The following is a 21,192-nucleotide window of genomic DNA, read 5'->3' as shown; positions in this document are numbered from 1 at the left end:
CAGCCGGACTACTAAAGAAATACCGGAATCGTTCCGCACTTAAACGGTAATGTCCACCGCGCTCGGTTTGGTCGCTCATCAGAAATAAAGGTCAGTTTCCTTTCCGTTTGTGAGTCCGCAGTTGCCCGAGCTTTCGCTTTGGTCAGACAGCCGGGTTGTTTACCTCGCTGTCTCTTTTCCCGGTTTACGGACGTCGCCCGGGACGATAGTGACTAGCGGTCAGATAGTGAGCGGAGATCCGGACCGGTCGTTCCGGTCGGCGTGTTCGATAACGGCGCATAGACGGGTGCTTTTGGTGACGAGGTGCGTTTCCTTCGTTCCTCACCGTCCGCGGTTTTCCTGGGCGAAGTTTCAAAAACGGGAAGTCTTGGTCGCCTGGGTAGCATGCAGTTTGCAATCTACAAAGAAACCGTTTTGCCGGGCCGTTTAAAAGCGCTTCGACCGACCCGATTTTGGGGCGACTTGGCGATCCTGACGCTTAAATGTGAAACACCTGTGCTTGCACGTTCGAGGATTAAACTCGTGTAGCGGGAGAGAAGTTGGCAGCTCCGTGACCTTAGAGCGTCGTAAGTATATATTATGTGTATTTAAATCAGGTTGTAATTTGGTTATCGATGTAGATTGCTGCCCGTAGGAAAACCTACAACTTAAACCCAAACTCCGCTTCCCACGTACTGGACAGAAGAGCGCGTTGATATCGGCGTGACTTGACACGACGTGGCCTCCTTCAGTTTTCGTACTGGATTGCGTGGATAATTCTAGCTTTCATCGAGTCCCGTCCTTCTTTGATATAAATGTAGTTAGCAGAGCATTCTCTCTTTTCATGATCTGGGAAGGGACGGGTGAATTTGTTGAAATGACCAAGTGTGAAGCCACTAATTGCGAAATGCCTTGATTTTAGTTTTTTTTTGTTGTTGTTGTTGCGGAAACTACTTTTTTTTTTTTGGGTCAAAAAATGCGCTGCATGTGCAAGTGTACGCACCGAGTGCTCTTTTGCGCCGTGTAACACGTCGTAACGTGCTGGAGCGACACATGCTTGACACACTGTAGCCACGGGACGGAACGCCGTCCATTGTTCCTGCGAACGTGCCGAGTTCCAGCCTCGCGCCCAAACGGAGAGCGGCGTGAAAGTTGGCTCGAGGCACGTAAAACCGGGCGCGCGTTCCATTTCGTTTTTAGTTAAGCAACTACCCAGTGACACTCCGGTTCCTTTTGCCAAAAAACCCCTTCTACTCTGCACACCCCGTGTCTTGTTTTAATGTGCCGTACTTGGGCAGCAGCTCCGCCTGTGCCAGGTGTTCGCTTGTTCCTTCATCTCCTTCCTCTCTTACACAGTATTCTACCTTTTTTTTTATTTTTTATTTTTTTTTGTCTCCCCCGATGTGGTTCGTAGATCTACATGTTTAAACGCATGTCTTCCGAATGCACAGAGCGCAGGTGAGGGCGCATCCCTCGTTGTGTAAGTTAGTCACTGGGTCACGCGCTGGTGGCACTCGCGCCAGCTGCTGAGAACGAAAGCGTGCAAGTTGGAGACCGCGCGGTTGAGCCGCGCGCACCTGGAAGGCCGCGGGGCAGAAGTTGGCAACAGTAGTGGCACCTGGCGCTTTTAATGCCCTTAATACATTTGAAAAGCGTCCAGGCATAAAAAGGAGTAAATGGAAGCTAAAATAAGTTTTCCCTCCAGAAGAGATGTGAGGGGATGATGTTTGATCAGGCCAGAGTATGTTTTTCATCTGATCAGATTGAATAGTTTTGTAGAAACAGCTGCGGTCCCTCAAACAGAAAATCTGGAAGGAGTTCCCTCTTAGCAACTTTCTTTGAAAATTTGCCCAAGGTCCTCTAAAATAGATCTTTTTTGCTAATAATTGTATTAGTATTAATAGTAGTGTTTTGACAGGATATAATTTAATCCAGCCTTATTTTTTTATCAGGTTATGTGTAGCACATGCATCTCTTTAGAGAAGAGAATGTGTAACATGACGTAAAGACATGAAGTCAAAACGGATCTCCTCAGTATTTTATTTGGAGACTAAAAACGCATTACATGTCCAGTTTCACTTTGAACCACAGGCACCTCCAGACAGGCATGCTGCCACTTTATCCAACGATGCCCATGTTGAGTCAGGGCAAGCTCAGGCTGGCGGGCCAAAGGAATACGACCCGTTCTGTAACTTGGATGCTTTTGATGTTAGTCAGCCCATCGTAAAAGACTCTTCTTCTCCGAGTCTCTTCTTGTGCCTTGGGTTGTCCTCCTGATCAGATGTCTCTCACCGTCTGCCCTGTCTCTGTGATCCCGGTCATTGCTAAACCGCCTGGCCCGTGCTCTGTCTTTCCTCTTTACTCAGTTCTCTTCGTCAGTCTTCATGAGATGACCCATCTCCCCGGAGGGAGCAAAAATGGACTTGCTGTGAAACTGTGTAACTCGCGCGTTCCAAAAGGGCAGGAGGATTCTTACAGCTGACATTTTCCTGTGGACCAAAGCTCTTTTCCATTTCCCATGTGTGACGCCTTTTGATCATGTTGTTTAACAGTGAGAGTTTTAAAACATTATTTAATGTGGTTAGCGTGCCATGCATGCCATACACAGCCATGCGTCAAGAGCTTTGTGACCAGACAAAGCAGTAACTGGATAACCCTCCATCAGCATGTGATAATAGCGGCTGCTCAACACTCTGAATTGTGTTTTATTATAAATGGTTGGTAAATAAAACTTTCATGTGCGACAGTTGCAGATTCCCTTCTAGAGCTGTGCCAGGAATTCTAGAAACACCTTGCATTCTGAAACCGAAGCTGGAGGAGGCCTGGGCTGTGTTAGTGTTGGGTCAGGTGTTCCCGTGTCTTCTCTGCAGGCGTGTTCAGACTCGCTCGCTTTCTTCCCGAACATGCCGCCGTTCAAGGAGGCGCCCAAGCCACATGGAAGCTTTTTTTTTTTTTTTTGCCCCTGCGCAAAAAGAAATCCGTCACAGGAAATGGAAGCAGGAGCCATTCCGTTCAGATCCCACGTGAATCCGCAAGACCCTGAGTGCACTTTGATTCTGCTCTTTAAACCACAGTAACTTCATATTGTGCATATTCTCCATACAATAGACATATAATAATTTGAAAAAATTATGTACATGGCAGATTTTATTTGTACATTGCAATCACAAAATATAAGTCTAAAAAAAGAAAAGAACGGGGACATCACGGGTCCTCAGTGTGTGGCATCTTCCTGAGTTGTTTGAAAGGCCAGTCCCGCCTGTGCTTCCAGTGGATGACGTTACCACGGAGACGGCTGTGGGGAACCGGGACTTGCGTGAGGTCTGATTACGGCAGGCCGGTGACCTTTCACCCGATGCCTCCTGCTTCGCAGTGCCCTTTTGACCTCAAGTGAAGGGGCAGGCTGGAGTGATCTCTGCTCCAAGGAGGTGAAATCACCAACATGACTCTCCCCCGACTAAAGCGCTCACTGCGGAAGTGGTTTGTGTTGATGGCCGGCGACCAATTTCAGAAGCTTCTAGAAAGGTCAGCCTTGTGATGTTTTGCGTGACGCCGTGCTGAGTCATTGCTGAGCCACAGCAGACAGTAGTCACAGTCCTGCCATCAGCATGGTCACAATAAACTTTGTGCTCTCAAACTGCGGACAAATGGAAGCGGGATGTATGTTGTAAGATCATTTGGTCATTTTTAAATTTAATAACTTCTTTTTATTTATTTTTTTATTTTTTAGGCAACCAGACTTGATCTAAAGGTTCAGTCCTACACAGGTTATATAACGAGTAAAAACAAAGCCAGATGAAAAGACAACTCTAACGGGAAAACCCTAAACACTTCCTAGATGAGGAAGACGGATCCAGTGAACGGGGGGGTTCTGTCACCTAGTGAAACATTCAGGGTGGTTCCTGGTTGAGTCACAACAGTGTTGTTTTCCGGTCATTGCTGGGAATTTTCAGCGTGGCTCCAACTGGTGGAGGTGATTATAGGCAGAGATGAGGAATGAGAGGGTGTGTGTGTGTGTGCGTGTAGCTGACCGTCATAAGCAGAGAGGGCGGGATGAAACAGGTGGACGGCTGACAGCTTTGTAACGTTCGTAGACCATCTCAGCTTTCTGAGCTAGAAAGAGTAGGAATGACAGAAGCTAATTTAACGTTTCTCTCTCTCTGTCGTGTGTGGTGGTTTTTCAATGAGTCATTAAGTATAGAGATGCATAAATAGAGCAGATGTTCTTCAGTGCCTGCACGTGTTCGAGCCCAAAGTACAGTAGTGACCTTCCTGCAGGTTGTGTACAAATAAGCTTGGATATAAATGTCAAATAAATAAATGCCACTTGTGCGTTTAAAACACCGTGTCCCTTTTATAGTCATAGCCGAGTCCCCCAATATATATACGACTGGATAATTAATATACAATATCACCACACTATTGGTAAAAATGTCAATTTCCAGTTGATGTAGATAAGTGTATTTAGATACCCGTGGAGCGTGACCTCGGGGAAGGTGTGATGTTTTGTTTACGTGTAAGTGCACAGGGTGGTTAACCGCGATGTGCCAACTGGGCGCTTGACAGTTACTCAGCTGATTGACGCGTTTGATTCGGCCAGTCAATTGGCCAACTCGCATGCGAGATGATTGGCTGAACTGGTTGTGTCAGAGCTGTGCGTGCGTTCCCGAAGACCACCGGCACAAGAGCCAAAGGAAATCTTGTCCAGAGGGAGCGCAGGCTTGTGTGTGTGTGTGTGTGTGTGTGTTCTGTTTCACGCCTGCGTGTCACTGTCTTCACACCAGCCCTGGTCTAGCGTGCTCCTGTTCCGTGGGAGTGTGGAGTCGGTATCGGTTTTGTTGTGTGTGGGTGCGCTGTGAGTTTTGTAGCTAGCACTGACGTACTGGTTGTCGTCCATTCCTGAACGTGGTGTAGAGGCCCACTGCCTGCACACCGGGCGACGTGTGTTGATGATTTCGCTGAACTTTGATTGGTGGTCATTACCTGCACACTGTATGTAGTCGATGAAATGCAAAGAAACCAGGGATTTACATCAGAGTGTATCCAGGACACGTGCCTGTTTCGGAGATGGTTTGATAGCCGAATCAATTCCTGGTTTACTAAACCTGGTATTTATATTGTATTTATACAACTGCATAAAATCGGTCTTGCTGAAATTGGTTGTTGTTGCTAAAAAGGAAGTGGAACTGAACATTAAACCGAAGACTTTTACGATTAATGGAGGTATGCACAAATTGTTAGCCACATTTATTTTATACTCGAGTGGCGTGTGTGCGTGCAGGCGGTCTACTACACAGATGAAAATGAGACCCGTCTGTATGCCTTGTAGACGCATGAATGGGATTACGGCTCCTTCTCTGGGCCTACCCAAGCTTTGCCATTCTCCTCGTCTCCATGGTTACAGGTGATGGTGCCAGCTGGTTGGCCGGGCGCTGGTACATGTGAAACTGGTTTTCGTGCAGGCGTGGAGTTGTCCAGCGCCCAAAGCAACCCAACGATATTTGTGTTCATGAGTAAGATAATACTCTTATTGTGACTCACTTGAACATTGAGTCTTTAAGCAAGCAGGTCAGTCAAAAATGCTAATCGCTGAATGAAGATGAATAACCAATTAGCATTATGCAAATGAACATGCTAATCGGTGCCAACTAGATATCTAACGGTTCTTAATAGAGAGCTCTGGCAGTGTGTGATGACCTCATTCGGTTCTGTTAATTACACTGAAGTTGACGTTCTTGACGGTCATAATTCTATTATCCTGGCTGTTAATATTCTCAAGCAGCGAAGCACAGGTGTGCCAGCTGGACGAGTGGGCGAGCACAGCAAAGCCCACCCCTTTGCTGCAACCGCTCAGTCTCGTCGGACCATCGGCAGCAGTTCGGCACCCGGAGCCAGTAGATGGCAGAATGCTCCTCTAAGCGAAGCCCCGGTCTGGACCCGGGCCGGAGTTTAAGAATGCTTTCACCGTGGGGCCTAGCTCCCGGACTATACCGTTCAATTCTGATGTGTGTCAGCAAAACACTGCTCATTTTTGGAATAGGTTTTGTAGTTTGGAGGGGGGGCAGTGGATGCGAATATCACAAAATGTCCTTTAACCGTTAGCCACTCTAAAATGTCTCTGGGTTTCTTCTGGCTCTACCTGTGCCAGGTAACTTGTGAATATTTACCCAGAAATCTTTGCTGTCATACGTTTTGCAGTGAGGCGTTGTGACTGTAATGCGTCGTGTGGAGTGTGTTCAAGGAATGCCCATGCTTTGGCGTGTGTGTGTGTAGTGGTTTGGGTTTTTTTTGTCAGCTCATGCTCCGTCATTACTTTATCTGCTGGGTGTTTTACTTCTGCTTTCAGTTGATGTTGAGTCATTTTATAGAGTCAGCGCTCACCCAGCCTGACACTCAGCAGACCAGAGTGTCTCCTATCCTGTTAACATGGTTCCTGTCTGTGGACTCACTGCGCAAACATTTGGTAACGTCATGGAGGTGACTGAGTCCTGAATCTCATTTCCAGTCTTATCGCAAAGCTTTATTAAGCTTGTCGGCGTTTTCCTGTAACTGCCTGCACTAATGTTTCTGGATTAGTATCAGTTTGCCTTTCTAGAGAACACACACACTCGCTGAGCTAGATACACTGTCAGTCTATTATGTCAGCAACACCTATTTGCCGAGATGGATTACCGAAGAATGCATTATGTTCTCAATCAGATCTGTTAAAAACATTACCGTAACTGCTGTAACGGAAACAGAAGAGGAGAGGGACTCCTGGCAGATGTTGGGCTGAAGTTGGCCTGTGGGGTTTTTCCTGTCATTCTGAACGTTCCCGTCTGTTTCAGGCGTCAGCTGCAGAACTGGGTGCTCTCGGTGGTGTTGTTTCCCCTCGTATCTCAGGGTCGTCGTCCCCTGCCGTCAGCACACGCTGCTGCGTTGACGCCGAACACCGAAGCTGCCAGCAGGAGTCCGGACGCTCCAGGTTTGGGATTGGTTTGTGGACTGGCATGGTACCTCTTCAGTCCCCGTTGGGGGACGGGGGCGGTGCTGGCGGAGTGGAGTTGTTTTGATTAATTGAAGATGGGTGGAGAGAAGCTCTCAAACACGAGTTGAATCCATCACTCCACTTTCCGATCCAGCACCAGATCCCCGCGTCTGGGCGCTGAGGACGCCTACCAAGCTGATCTGGGGTCAGTCCGTTCTGGCAGCTGCAGTGCGCACCCCTCCCCGTGGCCTGCGTCGATGAGCGGATTGCTGAACTGGGTCAGGTTTCAGCAGATGACCACCCCCACCCTTGAGGGCTTGCCATTGATCGGGTCGGTCTTGGCGGGAGAAATGGAGTTGTGGTGATGCGTTTCACACGGCAGGGGGTGGGTGGTTGTCCCACTGTAGGGAGGAAAATCTGCCTCAGACTCATAAACTAAAGGGGCTCCGCCACTGAGATTGGCAACTGTTCCACTCCTAATGTCGTTTCCGGGGAAGCGCTTTTGGAGCTTGGCCTCTCGGCGCAGGCAGGACGTGGCGAGGTCGGGGGGGGGGTGTGTGTGTCCATCCTCCTGGTCTGCTCTGATTTCATAGCTTCTTAATCACAGTATAGAGGAACTGGACATAAATATCGGAACCGTTCTCAGGGACTCTGTAAGACGAGGCTAGCATGATGAAATTCCTCCATTACCTTGGATGAAGGCAATCTGATAACGGGAACTCTTGTTTGTACGGAATGAACTGACACGAAGCATTCCCGGTGAAGCTTCGGGAAGCGCCATCGCTGGTAACTTCACGCCGAAGCTTCGGCCTTTTGAGCAGAGCTTCTGTGTTCATCCTAGTGCTTTAATTCCCGTCCATCCGAATTACGAGAGCTAATGCGTTTACATGCTGTGTTCCAGGGAGGGAGGAAATTCAAATCCTGTGGGCGGCTTCCACGGCTTTGGAAGCGGACTGGTCGTGTCGGAATTGTACGTGTCCCTCCCCCACCCTTTTTGTGCCTTTCACAGTTTCCACTTGCGTGGCGAGCAGCACGCGCCTTCCCCTACCGTAAGTGGGTGTAACGGGTGACTCCGTCAGCGCGCGCTCATGCTACAAAGGTGCGCGCCTCGAATGTCCCCATTTCAGGCCCTCTCTCCATCCTACAACTAGGAGGTGGCCGCCATGGCGTCACAGGACGGGCGGGACCGGGACAGCGGCGGACAATCGGACAGCAGGCTGAAGAACAAGAAGCCCCCGAGTCTGGTGATCGCAATCCCACCTTCCGAGGCGGAGGATGGCACGCCCACGCCGACCAAGCAGGTACAAGGTGGCGGCCAGCCGCAACCTGCCTCTATTTTTGACAACGAAGAAGTGATGACATTTGTTGTTGCAGTATTGCGATGAAACCCGACGCCCCGCCCCTCTTTTGTTGACCTCTGACATTCACCTTGTCGCCCAACCGGCGAGGGCAGGGGGGGTTGATGCGTTTGCCGCGCCGGTCAGGGAGGGATGTCTGAAGCCCCTTTTCCAGTTCGATCCCGGCTGCAGCATGCGCCTCAGGTCAAATGCCAAATCCCGCTTGCTGCTGCTTCAGACGCCTCCCTCGTCGGTGCCCAAACCCTCCTGCTGAGGGCGTTTACTCGCGAGTGTTCCAATCACTGCTTCCGTACTGTCGGAGACACGGACGTGGCAGAGGGGTCAGTAAACGGTTAATAGCAGCTTTAAGGCTCTGCTGGGAGTCGCAAGACTTTTGAGGACTCGTGGGTCAGTTGTTGGGAGACGTTCGTGATTTTATATTTTTGAGAACAAATTAAATTGTATTTATAACGTCGTTAACTGAAACGGTGACTATGTAGATGTGCTCAGCAGTGCCGTGGTGTTCTGCGTGTTAAATAGCTGTCGTGTGCAAGTTCTGAACATTTCTGTAGTGCATTACCCAGCTAAAGGTGTGTGTGTTTATGTAGGACTGCTGGTAGTGAGTCTGTGGTCTGATCGGTGTGTGTGTGTGTGTGTGTGTGTGTGTGTGTGTGTGTGTGTGTGTGTGTGTGTGTGTGCACAGCAGTTGACTGAGGTGTTCTCAGACAGCGAGGCAAACGAGAGGAGAGCAGTGTACGGCAGACAGTCGTCTCTGTCCCAGAGCATCCGCAGGTAACGTCTCCACGCCACAGTGTCCCTGCACGCTTCCCCACACTCAGTCATGGAGCGTGCGTGTGTGTGTGTGTGTGTGTTTGGGGGGACAGGGGCACAGCGCAGTGGTTTGGTGTGGCGGAGGACGGCGAGACCCAGCAGCAGGTGTGGCAGAGAAAGAGTCTGCGTCACTGTAGTCAGCGATACGGACGCCTGAAGGCCCAGTACAGGGACAGCCATGAGCACAGCAGCACGGAGCAGGCGCTCGAGTCTCCTGCTCCACACAGGATGCCCAGGGTATTGGATACACACACACACACACACACACACACACACATGGAGCAGGCGCTCGAGTCTCCTGCTCCACACAGGATGCCCAGGGTATTGGATACACACACACACACACACACACACACACACACACACACACACACACACACACACACATATATCACTGGCTGAATCAGAGCTAATGGTTTTTAAATCACTGGCAATGTGTTCAATGTGTACTATATCATGCTAGTAATCCCCCCGACAACAATCCAATACTAAAAAAACATTTAACCCCCCCCCCCAGATCGTGGACCCCTGGCCCGCGGCCGTCATTTCCGGTACGACGACTCGGAGCGGCCGAGGACGCCGCACACGGCCACCCTCCCCCGCCACGGCCCACACCCCGCTCGACTCCATGTGCGCTGCCTCCCTCTGCTCCTTCTCCAGCCAACGCTCCACCTACGGCCGCCTGCTGCGGAGGAAGAGGGAGTCCGTGGCCCGCATGAGCATCCGCGCGGCCTCCAACCTGCTCCGGGTTAGTGGAGCCGGAAGGGGAGGGGCTTCGGAGAGGTGGGGGCAGGGTGAATGGGTGGCGCCGTTGCCTGCAGAGCAAGCGCTGCAGGAAGTGGAGAGAAGGTTAGAAATGTCTGCTCCGTTTGGCTGGTTTCTGGTGAACCAGACATGATTAATCGCGAGGGGCACAACGCAGAGGGTGCCGAGAGCAACCGCCCGTAGGCGCGTGACCGCGGTGGGCGTCGGCGGTGCCGTGCGGTGGGTGAGCGAGCTGCGTTTGCCGCCCTTTTCCGCAGGGTCGCCCGGGGCTACAGGCGGGGCGTGGCTGCCCCCGGCGGAGCTTCACCCGACCCAGCTGGGTAGAGGAGGACACAGCCGACATGAACGATACCGCTGACTCTGTGTTCTTCAGCAAGGCAAGTGGCTCCGTCCACACACGCTGGTGTGTCTAAACCTGACCGTGTGACCTGTGGGTTGGTCCCGAGATGTCAGGCTAATATTTTGGGCTCCCTGTTCTGCCAGTTTGTTTGGGACGCCAGTATAACGCCAGCCAGTAGCGTACTGGCTGTGAAGTGTGGAATGAAGTGCACGTGAAGGCCCTGCCAGTTGCTTCTGCAGGGCTTTCATATAATGAGGTTACACACACCCACGCGCGCTCACACAGGAGGGAAACAATTTTCAAGCATTTTATGGTTTCTTTGCATGCAACCATGAAAAAGGAATGTTGAAATAAGCCCCCACACGTGTGTGTGTGTGTGTGTGTGTGTGTGTGTGTGTGTGTGTGTGTGTGTGTGCGTGTCTCTCAGGTGGATGCCCATGAGGAGTTGTACTCTATGGCCGATGATGTGTTTGAGTCCCCTCCGCTCTCTGCCTCCCTGGCACCAGACGGCCCTCTGGAGGATGTGGGCCGCTACCTCAACATGTAAGAGACACGCTGTAGTAGTATAGTAGTCTGTCTGTCTCTGTCTCGCGCGCGCGCTCTCTCACTCACACTCCCTCCCTCTCTCTCTCTCTCCCCCTCAACGGGAACGCCAGGGTTCCGGTCCCTGCGGAGAAGGCTGCTCCGCGCCGGGGCGGACGCATCGCCTCCCGGGTGAAGCGCTTCGCCTTCCCCAAACATAAGCGGCAGTACGGGATGGGGGTTGTGGGCAAGTGGCTGAACCGCCACTACCGGCGGAGCCTGAGCAGCCAAGTGCAGAAACAGCTGGACCAGTTCCACAGTCACAGGTGGAGCACAACGCACGCCACACCCACAGCACAGGTCATGCCCATAATACAGGTCACACCCACAACGCACGCCACACCCACAGCACAGGTCATGCCCATAATGCAGGCCACACCCACAACACAAGCCACAGCACAGGTCATGCCCATAATACAGGCCACACCCACAACGCACGCCACAGCACAGGTCATGCCCATAATACAGGCCACACCCACAACGCACGCCACAGCACAGGTCATGCCCGTAATACAGGCCACACCCACAATGCACGCCACACCCACAGCACAGGTCATGCCCGTAATACAGGCCACACCCACAATGCACGCCACACCCACAGCACAGGTCATGCCCATAATACAGGCCACACCCACAACGCACGCCACACCCACAGCACAGGTCATGCCCATAATACAGGCCACACCCACAACGCAGGCAACACAGCGCAGGGTAAACTGGCCTCTGAGGCGAAGGATACTGCCCTGTGCAGCTGCTTTAGCACTGAAACATGAACTGTTGGGGATTTATTTATTTATTTTTTATTTAATTTTTAAATTTAATGAACTGTTTCCGATAACACCGCAGCATACACAGACTTGCGAGGGACACGTGGTTTTGTTTTTTTTTGTTTTTTTACTTTTAGGCGCAGGGGGGAAATTATTTTTGGGCAGTTTGACAGATGTCAGAACAGGGACTCTACAATGCTGCAGCCTTTCAAAACCTTGTGAAATGAACTGTGAAAGTGTTCTGCCTTTCACAACGTGTGTGTGTGTGTGTGTGTGTGTGTGTGTGTGTGTGTGTTTAGGCCCTATTTTACCTACTGGATCACCTTCGTGCACATCGTCATCACCCTGCTGGCCTGCTGCACCTACGGCTTCGCCCCTGTTGGCTTTGCTCAGCACTCGGTGACTCAGCTGGTGAGCGTCTCCCGGGAGGCCCGTACTGCTGGACTGCCTGGATCAGGCCTTCCTGTGCATGCTTCAAGCATTGGACTGCAGAACCGTCGGGGGGGGGCACGTGGGGGGCGTAGAGATACAGAGATGTGGAGGTCTTTTGGTCCGATGTTGAAGGATTCCACGGGCCTGCCAGGAAAACCGGCCGGGGCGGCCCGCGTGTTTCGTACGGCCGGAGCACCTCTTCCCGAGACCTTGGGTTTCCGGAGTGCCATCCTGGCCTTCGCTCCGGGCCCGTTCCAAACTCTTCCTTCTCGTTAACAGAAGGGAGCGCCCACGGCAGTAGCGTCTCGTCTGTCTGTTTTTCTCCGTCAGGCTGCTGCTTCGCTTTCCTTTCGTTTTGTTTCTCCTCTTCTCTTGTCTCCTTCGTTGGGTCATTCCTACCCCACCGTTTCTTCCTCCAGGTGCTGAAGAACAAGGGCATCTACGAGAGTGTGAAGTACGTTCAGCAGCAGAACTTCTGGATCGGCCCCGGAACTGTGAGTACCCAGCGGCTGTTCCAGAACCTTCCACCTCCCTGGGGAAGAGGCTGGCAGGCAGAGGGGACCACGAACGGGTCCACGTCTGAGCAAACTCAGGAAATGTTGTCCTTCACCTTTCTTGTTGCAGTATTCAGAACAAAATGACAAAATCGACACCCCCTTTTTGCGCCAGCAGCAGGCGTTTGGTTAAGTAACAGGCGTTTGGTTAAGTAATTTCAGCACAAGAATCTTTTCAGTTTTGCAACTGGTTTCAGACTAAACCTGATGCACTCTTTGCTTTGAGTGTTGATTATACCGAGTTTGACAAGATCTCAGTTCTGCAGTTAAAAACCAACACGGGCACGCACCACCCATTCGAGTGGGTTTAAACCTAATGAGCAGTAATGGGTCAACACAGACACTGAAACACCGTGTACCCTGCTTGTTTTTGATTACCCTTTAATGTCGAATGGTGTTGGAGTCGCTTGGCTGCGATTCTGAACGTGTGCGCGTGCGTGGGTGTGTGTGTGTGTGTTGCAGGAGGATCTGATCCACCTGGGGGCAAAGTTTGCGCCCTGTATCCGACGAGACGCGCAGATAGCGGAGCTGATGCGCAAAGCCAAAGAACTAGAGAGAGAATCTGGATGTTGTGTGCAAAACGACAACTCGGGATGTGTGCAGACGCTCCGGGACGGCTGCTCGGTACGCTCGTGTACACAGTCAGCGTGGTACTAGAATACGCACATTTCTAAACAGCTGCACTTTTCCATTTGAAGATGGAGTTCCCCACAATTGTAATTGGAACAAGGAATGTTATACATGTGTTTGAGTGTACATTTGGTGTCACTGGGGAGACTATGAAGTTGATGTTTGTTTATTTGGGGTTTTTCACTACTTAAAAAGTTTAGTTACGGTAACTACTGTACACACTGTACATCTTTCAGCAAGATGACATAGGAACAGATGGTCCAGTTGGCTGTAAATAGACTTTGGTCAGTATTTTAGGGCGGGTTTTTTTGACATTACTCATATACCGATATAAACATCTTAAGTATGTTATCTGGGGTTGGGCCTCATTCATGCAGCTCTTTGCTGCCACCTAGAGGCTGTAAAGTTCTCAGTATTATAGAAGTTTATGACTGGGTACCATAAGCAACTCGTGTCTAAGATGCTGCCATCACCCCACTGCAAGTCAACGAGCCATAGGAACATCTGAATACATTTTAAACTTTGTTTTCTTATCCTCTCCTGTGGACTAATCCAGGAGACTTTGGCCACCTTCATTAAATGGAACAATGAAAATGTAGACATCACTCGTTCCTCAGGAGCGGTGTGCCATCAGGACCCCAGGTACCACCCCCCCACACACACTGAGGCACACCTGCTGAAAAGCCACAGCTGCGTTATTCAGCACTGGGGCTGGAGTTTGGTTCTGTGACCTTAGTCTGTTCTGTGTCGCTTTTCATCTGTTTCTTCTGGTGGTGAAATGCATTCTGGGAATAGGACCTGTGAGGAGCCCGCATCAGCCGAGCCTCACATCTGGTCCGATGACATCACGGAGTGGCCGGTGAGCAATCTCGCACGTTTCTGTCCGGCAGAGCGCGAAAGCCAAAGGTGTTGTTTTACTTGGCGAGTTTGGGGTGTGTTGGGGTGAGCGCATGTGGGTTGGGGAGGGGGGTTAAGGTTGAGGGTGGGGTGGGTTAGGAGTGAACACAGGGTGAGCGTGGGGTGGGTTGGGGGTGAGCTGGCGTTCAGAAGACCTCCTGGGTGATCCGTCTTTGGCTGTGTGCTCTCAGATTTGCACAGAGCAGCGGGCGTGGAACCACACAGGCTACCGCCACATGGACTGCACCATCCGGGGAAGACCCTGCTGCATCGCAACCAAGGGAAGCCAAGGGCGCATCAGGTGGGCAGGGAAGGGGGCGGAGCTAACGCCTCTCACAGCACGTCTACGAAATCTCGCGACTGTGGTTGCATTTTGGAACAGCCTCCAAATTATAACTTTTTTTGTTTTTTTTTTGCTATTTATGAATTAAAATTTAAATGTTTAAATATTCAAATGTTCTGTTATATTACAGCTACGATTAATCTAAGATGTTATGGTGATGATGGTGCTGTAACGGTCTTCCTGTAACTCGGCCTTTCTCGTCAGGTGCGAGATTGCCACGCGAGAATACTGTGACTTCATGCATGGTTACTTCCACGAGGAGGCCACCCTCTGCTCTCAGGTACCACACTGCCATGGCTGATGATGACGATGCTAATGATGACTGCCATCACTCTCCACACCGACCATGGTGGTGGTTGTAACGTTGGCTTGCCCCTGACTGCATCACGGTACAGGCTGCACGTTTTGGAAGGAATTTCTGGAGCGTTTTAAGCAGGGCTCCGAGATGCAGGTAGGCTCGACCTCCGGCCACGCATCGGCGGTGCGTTCACAGGGGATAAACCGCGGCTCCACACGCTCACCTGTATCGGTTTACATCACTGGGCCTGAGCGCCCAGTGCTCTGGAAGGCTCCGCGCGCCAAGGCCCGGAGATTGAACCACTGTGCTGAACTGCGTTTTTCGTGCAGGCCTCATTTAACCTGAGAGTCGAGCATTTCTCCGATAATCAACGCCGCATAAAAGCTCCGAAACGCAAAGGCCCGAAGGATTTAAGTGCCCGTTAAAATGTAAGGCACAGCTAAGATGAGAAGCCTTTAAGATGTTTGTTTTTGTCCCTAAGGGTACCGTTCAGAAGGTTTAACAGTGTTGTGTATGCAGGAAATGTGGTTTTATTGTAGCAACACTCGCCCACCGTTGCAGGTTCACTGTCTGGACGACGTGTGCGGCCTGCTGCCCTTCCTGAACCCGGACATCCCAGATCAGTTCTACCGGCTGTGGCTCTCGCTCTTCCTGCACGCAGGGTAGGGTGACCGCTGACCTCAGAACAATTCAGAGCACCGTGGATCTCCTGAACAAGGAGGATATTGTTAACAGAGACGGACGTGATTAGGTTTCATCATTGAATGAACACGTCAGTGAAAACATTATTCCATTCGGTCAGCGACGTCTTCGTCAATAGATGAAGGAATTGACACATCAATGGATCAACGAACAGACCATTTAATCACCTAGCCTGTCGCTGTGCTCCTTTTATAACCAGTATAACCAGTATCACCTAATGGACAGGCTCTTTCTCTCTGTGTCCCCTCAGTCTGCTGCACTGTCTGGTGTCCGTCGTCTTCCAGATGACCATCCTGAGGGACCTGGAGAAGCTTGCCGGCTGGTTGCGCATCTCTATCATCTACATCTTCAGCGGCATCACGGGGAACCTGGCCAGCGCGCTCTTCCTGCCGTACCGGGCAGAGGTACCCCCCCCTTCGCTCGCCGCATCTTGTTGCGGTTGCTAAGGCCTATGCTGTCTTCCTGTACCGAACGGGTCAGGTGTGATGTCGCATTTTGGCACGGACGAGACGTACTGGACGCGTCACTGCCCAGTAGAGAGGAGAGAGAGCCGTGGCTGTCTTGTGACGAGTCCAGTGCTTCTCTGGTTAACCACACGTGTCCGTGTGAGAGAAAGACGCCGAGTTAATAAGGGAGAGAAAGGAAATTCTACTTATCAGCACAATCTACTTAATCTCCTGAATTCCAACTGGCTGTGGTGTTTTAAATGGCCAAATTTAGCCACGTTCCCAGAGAACACGATCACACATACTGACATGCTGTCTGAGTAAGAGCATCCGGCGAATGCCGTAAACGTAAACGCAAAATGTTTTGGTTTTTTTTTATGAGGATTTTAATGATGCAGAGCAGATGAGGGATCGACTGAAATAGCATGATGCCAAAGGCACCCAGACTTGGCATTCCCCTACAGCAGCTCCAGTCATAGCCGGGCTGTGTTGTAGGGCCGGTTCTGTCCTGTATCTGCCCTCCTCACACCTCACGGCCAGTTCTGAGCACATCACCTGCAGTATAAGTACATGTGTGCTTTGAAATCGCCTTGGATATTAAAGCTTAAGTGCCTCTTTAACAGCTAAATCTAAACTCTGAAAAATTTGTTCTGCCAATTGGATAATCACTGAATGTAAGCCCTCACGTGTGTGTGTGTGTGTGTGTCTGCTACCTGATGTGCTGATGGAAAAATAGGGTTGGATTAATGTCTGGATGATCTGTCTGCAAGGCACTCTGAGCAGATCTAGCAGGATCTAAGCTCCAGCAGGTAGTGCGGCGGCGGTGCGTATGCGAGCAGCAGGCTGGGAGATCCCAGCATGCCCAGGGTCCATATGCTGCCACGCCCTTTCTGTTCCCGCTTGGGCACGTGCTGGGATTCACGGCCTTCCCACAAGCTGGATTAACGGAACGGCATGGCCCAGTTTAACCCAGTTTATCTCGCTAAGATCCTCTTACGCTTCTCACGTTTGTTGGGGGGGGGGGGGGGGGGGGGGGGGGGGGGGGGGGGGGGGGGGATGGGAGACGCATTCTTCTTTCACACTTATGATGGTTTTGTGATACACTGGTGAAGCCCCAAATGAATGAAGTTATATTTATATATATATTTGTATAAGGCCTTTTAGGGAACGCAGGGTCACTTTACAATTAACACACACACAGCTTTTACACCCAGACACACACTGGTGAGAAGCGGCAGACAAGTGAGCACAGCGTACCCTCAACCGGAAACGTCAGCCCAATGGGACACGCGCGCGCGTGCGCACACACACACACACTGCATACTCTGAACAGGAAACGTCAGCCCAATGGGACACACACACACACACACTGCATACTCTGAACAGGAAACGTCAACCCCCTGGGGGACCGAATCAGGTGCAGGGAGGACAGAGCACCACCCACCACAGGGCATGCAGAGTCAATCATTCTCTCACACACACACACCAGTTTATTTGGGATGGCCAATTTGCCCTAACCTCCATGTGTTTGGACTGTAGGAGGAAACCAGAAACCCTGGAGAACACAGACACAGGGAGAACATGGAAACTCCACCCAGATAGGCACCTGAACCCTCTCTGCATTTAATGCACCAGTATACAGCAAGTGGAAAATGTATGAAATGACCTTGCTTACAAGGCACACGCCTTAGAGGCCAATTATCCAGTCAGAGTGATCAAATGAAAGCCGTAGCCGATCGGTTAACGGTGGATCAATATATGCGCAGGCTGATTTGCAAGATCACTCACAGTGGTGCTTATCCCGTGACTAAGCTATGTGAACAGACTTCTCCTTCAGAGTGTTTGAGTCAGTCTGTGCCACTGAGCTAATCCCCCATCCCCCTCTCACTCTCTCACACACACACACGCACACACACACCCACCCACCACACACGTGGAGTCGGTGCCAGCACGTGCTGTGTGAAAAGCTTTAGCGGACTTTCACATGTGACCTGGGGTTTTGGTGGTAGCTACCCAAGTCTGGCCTGTTCCTAAGCCTGGGGCCCTGGGTGGTGTGAGCGCACAGCTCTAAGCAAGCGCTCCCATGCTCGCAGGAGGGTGTCACGCTAGCACTCCTGAAGCAGGATACCAAGAAAGGGACCCTCGTCTTGAGGGTCTTGATCTTGGGCGGTTGTTAAGTTGAGTCCAATTTATTTCTATAGTGCTTTTTACAACAGCTGTTGTCACAAAGCAGCTTTACAAATGTCCTAGACCCCCCCCCCCCCCCATGAGCAAGCCAAGGTGGACAGTGGTGAGGAAAAACGCCTTAGAGCATGAGGAAGAAACCTTTAGAGGAACTAAGACTTAAAGTGTGGGGGGGGGGGGGGGGGGGGGGGGGGGGGGGGGGGGGGGGGGGGGGGGGGCTTGATGCACATCCTCCTCCGGTAGTCTTTCCTACTTTTCTCTGTCTCTCTGTAAAAGAAGCAAACGGCTTCTCCGTATCCTGTTCTTAAAAGTTGGCTCCTGTGCCCAGAACTGTGAGCCTCCCTCTGTGTGTGTGCTGGTTTCATGACAGGGTTCAAATGTCCACTTTTCTTGGAGCTCCGCTCAAAGGTCCATCTGCAGTTACCAGACCTTCCCCCTCCTCTCTCCTGGTGTGAGCACGTTTTACATGCAAAACGGCCTCAATGGTGTTTTACTGAGGGGCGTGGAGAAGATTTTGAATTCAGTACGTGAGGTTGTGAATCTGCCCCGTTCCTAAACTGGACATCACATATTTACGTGTTTGCGGTCCTGCCATTCGTAGCTGTTCTGCGCCAAAAAATACAACTAGGTAAAAATCAGAAGAAAGTCAAGGTTGGCTTGTTTGACCTCCAACCCCTGCGCGTTAGCCTAACGAGTCCCCGTTGGTTCCACTGCGACGAACACATGCCTCTTCCTTACTTTTTGTCCTGATACCCACTCCAGCTGTTACTAACGCTCACCAACCGTGTCGGCCCATATGTTACCGTGACGCCAGGGGCAACGGAACTACAAATGTAGCGGGTTGGCATAACCCTCAACAAGCTAATGAGCTTGACATGCAGAAGGCACCGTGGTCAAGATCTGTCTGTCACAGGCTCAAACACCTTTTATTGCATGCAAAGACGTGACGTGGTGTGAAAGTTATTAAAAACTGACATCAGTGAAACCATGTGTGTTTTTTTGTTCTGTTTTTCTTTTGGTTCCTTACACCCCCTTCATTTTGCTCCCTGGTGTAGGTGGGCCCGGCAGGCTCCCAGTTTGGCCTGCTCGCCTGTCTCTTTGTAGAGCTCTTCCAGGGCTGGCAGATGCTGGAGAAGCCGTGGAAGGCCTTCCTCAAGCTGCTGGCCATCGTCCTCTTTCTCTTCCTGTGCGGCCTGCTACCGTGGATCGACAACGTGGCGCACATCTTCGGCTTCCTCTCCGGCCTGCTCCTCTCCTTCGCTTTCTTGCCGTACGTCACGTTCGGCACCTTCGACGCGTACCGCAAGCGTGTGCTCATCCTGCTCTCACTGCTTGCCTACGTGGGCCTCTTCTCCTCGCTGATCGTCTGGTTTTACATCTACCCCATCAACTGGTACTGGCTGGAGCACCTCACCTGCCTTCCGTTCACCAGCAAATTCTGCGAACGCTACGACATCGACCACGTGGTGAACTAGCTCGCCGCTCCTCTGCGGGGATTGGCCACGTGAGGCCACCAGCTAAGCTCCAGGTCAGGACAGCAAGCGGGATTGGCTTTTCGGGAGCCACGAGTCGAGCAGTACACGTGGGGGAAAGGAAAGTTGATTGACCGATACTAGGATAGGACTCACCACAGGTTTATAGGCCAGGAGATTTGACGAGCTGTTCTCTGAACTGTGCGGTCCTTCTACTGCAGGGGACTCGGGTACAATACGTATAGTTACACTATTTCCGTCTGACACAAAATCTAATTTGGTGCACCATGTTTCTGTTACAAACCCTTGCCTTAAACTATCCTTCCTTTTCTAGGTTCTTGTTTATGGTGTGACAGTGGCGTGATGGTTTCTACTTTGTTGCACTAATGGATCGCGCGACTGCCCTCCACGCTAGAATGTGGAACCGTGTCCTTTGCGTTCACGTGTTCATGCTCAGACATGCCGTGGCTTTTAATTGTTTCTTTAAGCACAACCAATCAGGATTTGCCACCAAGACAATCTGTCATATGCCATGTGATCTGGATCGGGTGCCGCTCCTAAAAGAAAGTGGTTTTGGTGACCAAGGAACTCCGAGCCATAAGCATATTAATTTAAGGATATTTCTTTGAATTTAAGCCTTTTGAATTGACCTTTATCGTAAATATGGAGAAAGGTGTTCTTATGTATGGTACCTTCATCAAGTGACGTTTACAGGACCTTGACAAGCAGATCCAGTCCACTCTCAAGTTCTTAGACAAAAACATTTAGTTGCCTGGCAGACTCTGAACGGTTCTAGAGCATCACAGACTGTTCTAGGACACCGTCCACGGAAACCAGGGCGCCCCTGCTTGGCTGGGCGATTGGAGGCAGCTGCCTCGGCGTCTGGCTCCATCAGAGAAACTGATGACTGAAATGTGTAGGAGTCACGTTCCATCACTCACACACAGCGGCAAAGCCGGTTTATAGTCCCGTAATTTTGGCATGTTTATTCCTACATATGGTGTTGTCATACGGTACTGTGTGATGACTAAAGATGATGATGGAGTTTGCGTTATACCGTTTCTTGAGCACTGCCAATGGAACCATGGTGTGCATGAGCCACAGAGTGGGGGGAAAAGCTTGGGTTACGTATCAAATTCGCCCTTTTCAAAAATGTTGGTTGAGTTGATGGGCCACTTATGCATTTCATCCAATCTAAATGTGATATTTTGTCAATGTAATTATTACTACTTGTAAGTTTTTAAGACAATATATGCCATTATTTTTCTGGTTTGATGAGTTTTTTTTGTTTTTTTTTTCTACTTTTAAGTAAACAAGTGCACTGTGCCTTAAGTAGAAAAGGGAATAATCTTTAATTTTCACTATCTAAAAATCTCCATTGTGAAACACACGTTTGTACAAATGTTTGTGCAGGTATGACTGGACCAAATATCCATATATGTTAAAAGAAAATGGACACTTTTAACACATCACTATACTCGTTATTTTTCTCTGCCTTTTATAGTTTGCAAGAAAGTGCTTTTCCTCAGAATAAATGTAGAATTCCCTCCCCCAAAGCCTTGGTATCTGTTTCACATCTGGAATGATCATCCACTTTGCTGCTGTCTTCCCAAAATTAAACCATTTTGTTTAAAAGAAATCCTACAGTACAAAAATGCACTGCACC

At 50.5% G+C, this 21,192-nt stretch overlaps 1 protein-coding gene across 7 annotated transcripts; it reads left to right on the top strand.

The window, feature by feature from the left end:
* The first annotated feature begins 2 nt into the window (after window positions 1–2).
* Window positions 3–21,077, top strand: LOC113583275 (inactive rhomboid protein 2). 7 transcript variants are annotated; one of them, XR_003411257.2, is made up of 20 exons: window positions 163–566; window positions 7,848–7,995; window positions 8,098–8,247; window positions 8,987–9,075; window positions 9,168–9,351; window positions 9,632–9,862; window positions 10,137–10,256; window positions 10,647–10,762; window positions 10,876–11,067; window positions 11,868–11,979; window positions 12,420–12,494; window positions 13,017–13,178; window positions 13,741–13,826; window positions 13,980–14,043; window positions 14,273–14,382; window positions 14,629–14,704; window positions 15,284–15,384; window positions 15,675–15,828; window positions 19,110–19,582; window positions 19,861–21,077. XR_003411257.2 is itself a non-coding variant. In XM_027019524.2 (19 exons), the coding sequence occupies exons 3-19, from the start codon at window positions 8,110–8,112 to the stop codon at window positions 19,527–19,529; spliced, it is 2,430 nt and encodes an 809-aa protein (XP_026875325.2). In that variant the 5' UTR covers window positions 12–46; window positions 7,848–7,995; window positions 8,098–8,109; the 3' UTR covers window positions 19,530–21,077. The 7 variants fall into 7 exon arrangements, 6 of the variants coding, with proteins under 6 accessions (XP_026875327.2, XP_026875325.2, XP_026875330.2 ...); XM_027019524.2 differs by lacking the exon at window positions 163–566 and adding an exon at window positions 12–46 and having other exon boundaries at window positions 19,110–21,077; XM_027019529.2 differs by having other exon boundaries at window positions 8,990–9,075; window positions 19,110–21,077.
* Window positions 21,078–21,192: the final 115 nt, after the last annotated feature.

Source organism: Electrophorus electricus, chromosome 1 (assembly GCF_013358815.1).
Source record: "Electrophorus electricus isolate fEleEle1 chromosome 1, fEleEle1.pri, whole genome shotgun sequence".
Taxonomy (NCBI): domain Eukaryota; kingdom Metazoa; phylum Chordata; class Actinopteri; order Gymnotiformes; family Gymnotidae; genus Electrophorus; species Electrophorus electricus.
The sequence above is the reverse complement of the archived record's forward strand: the minus strand, read 5'-3'. Positions and strand labels throughout refer to the sequence as shown.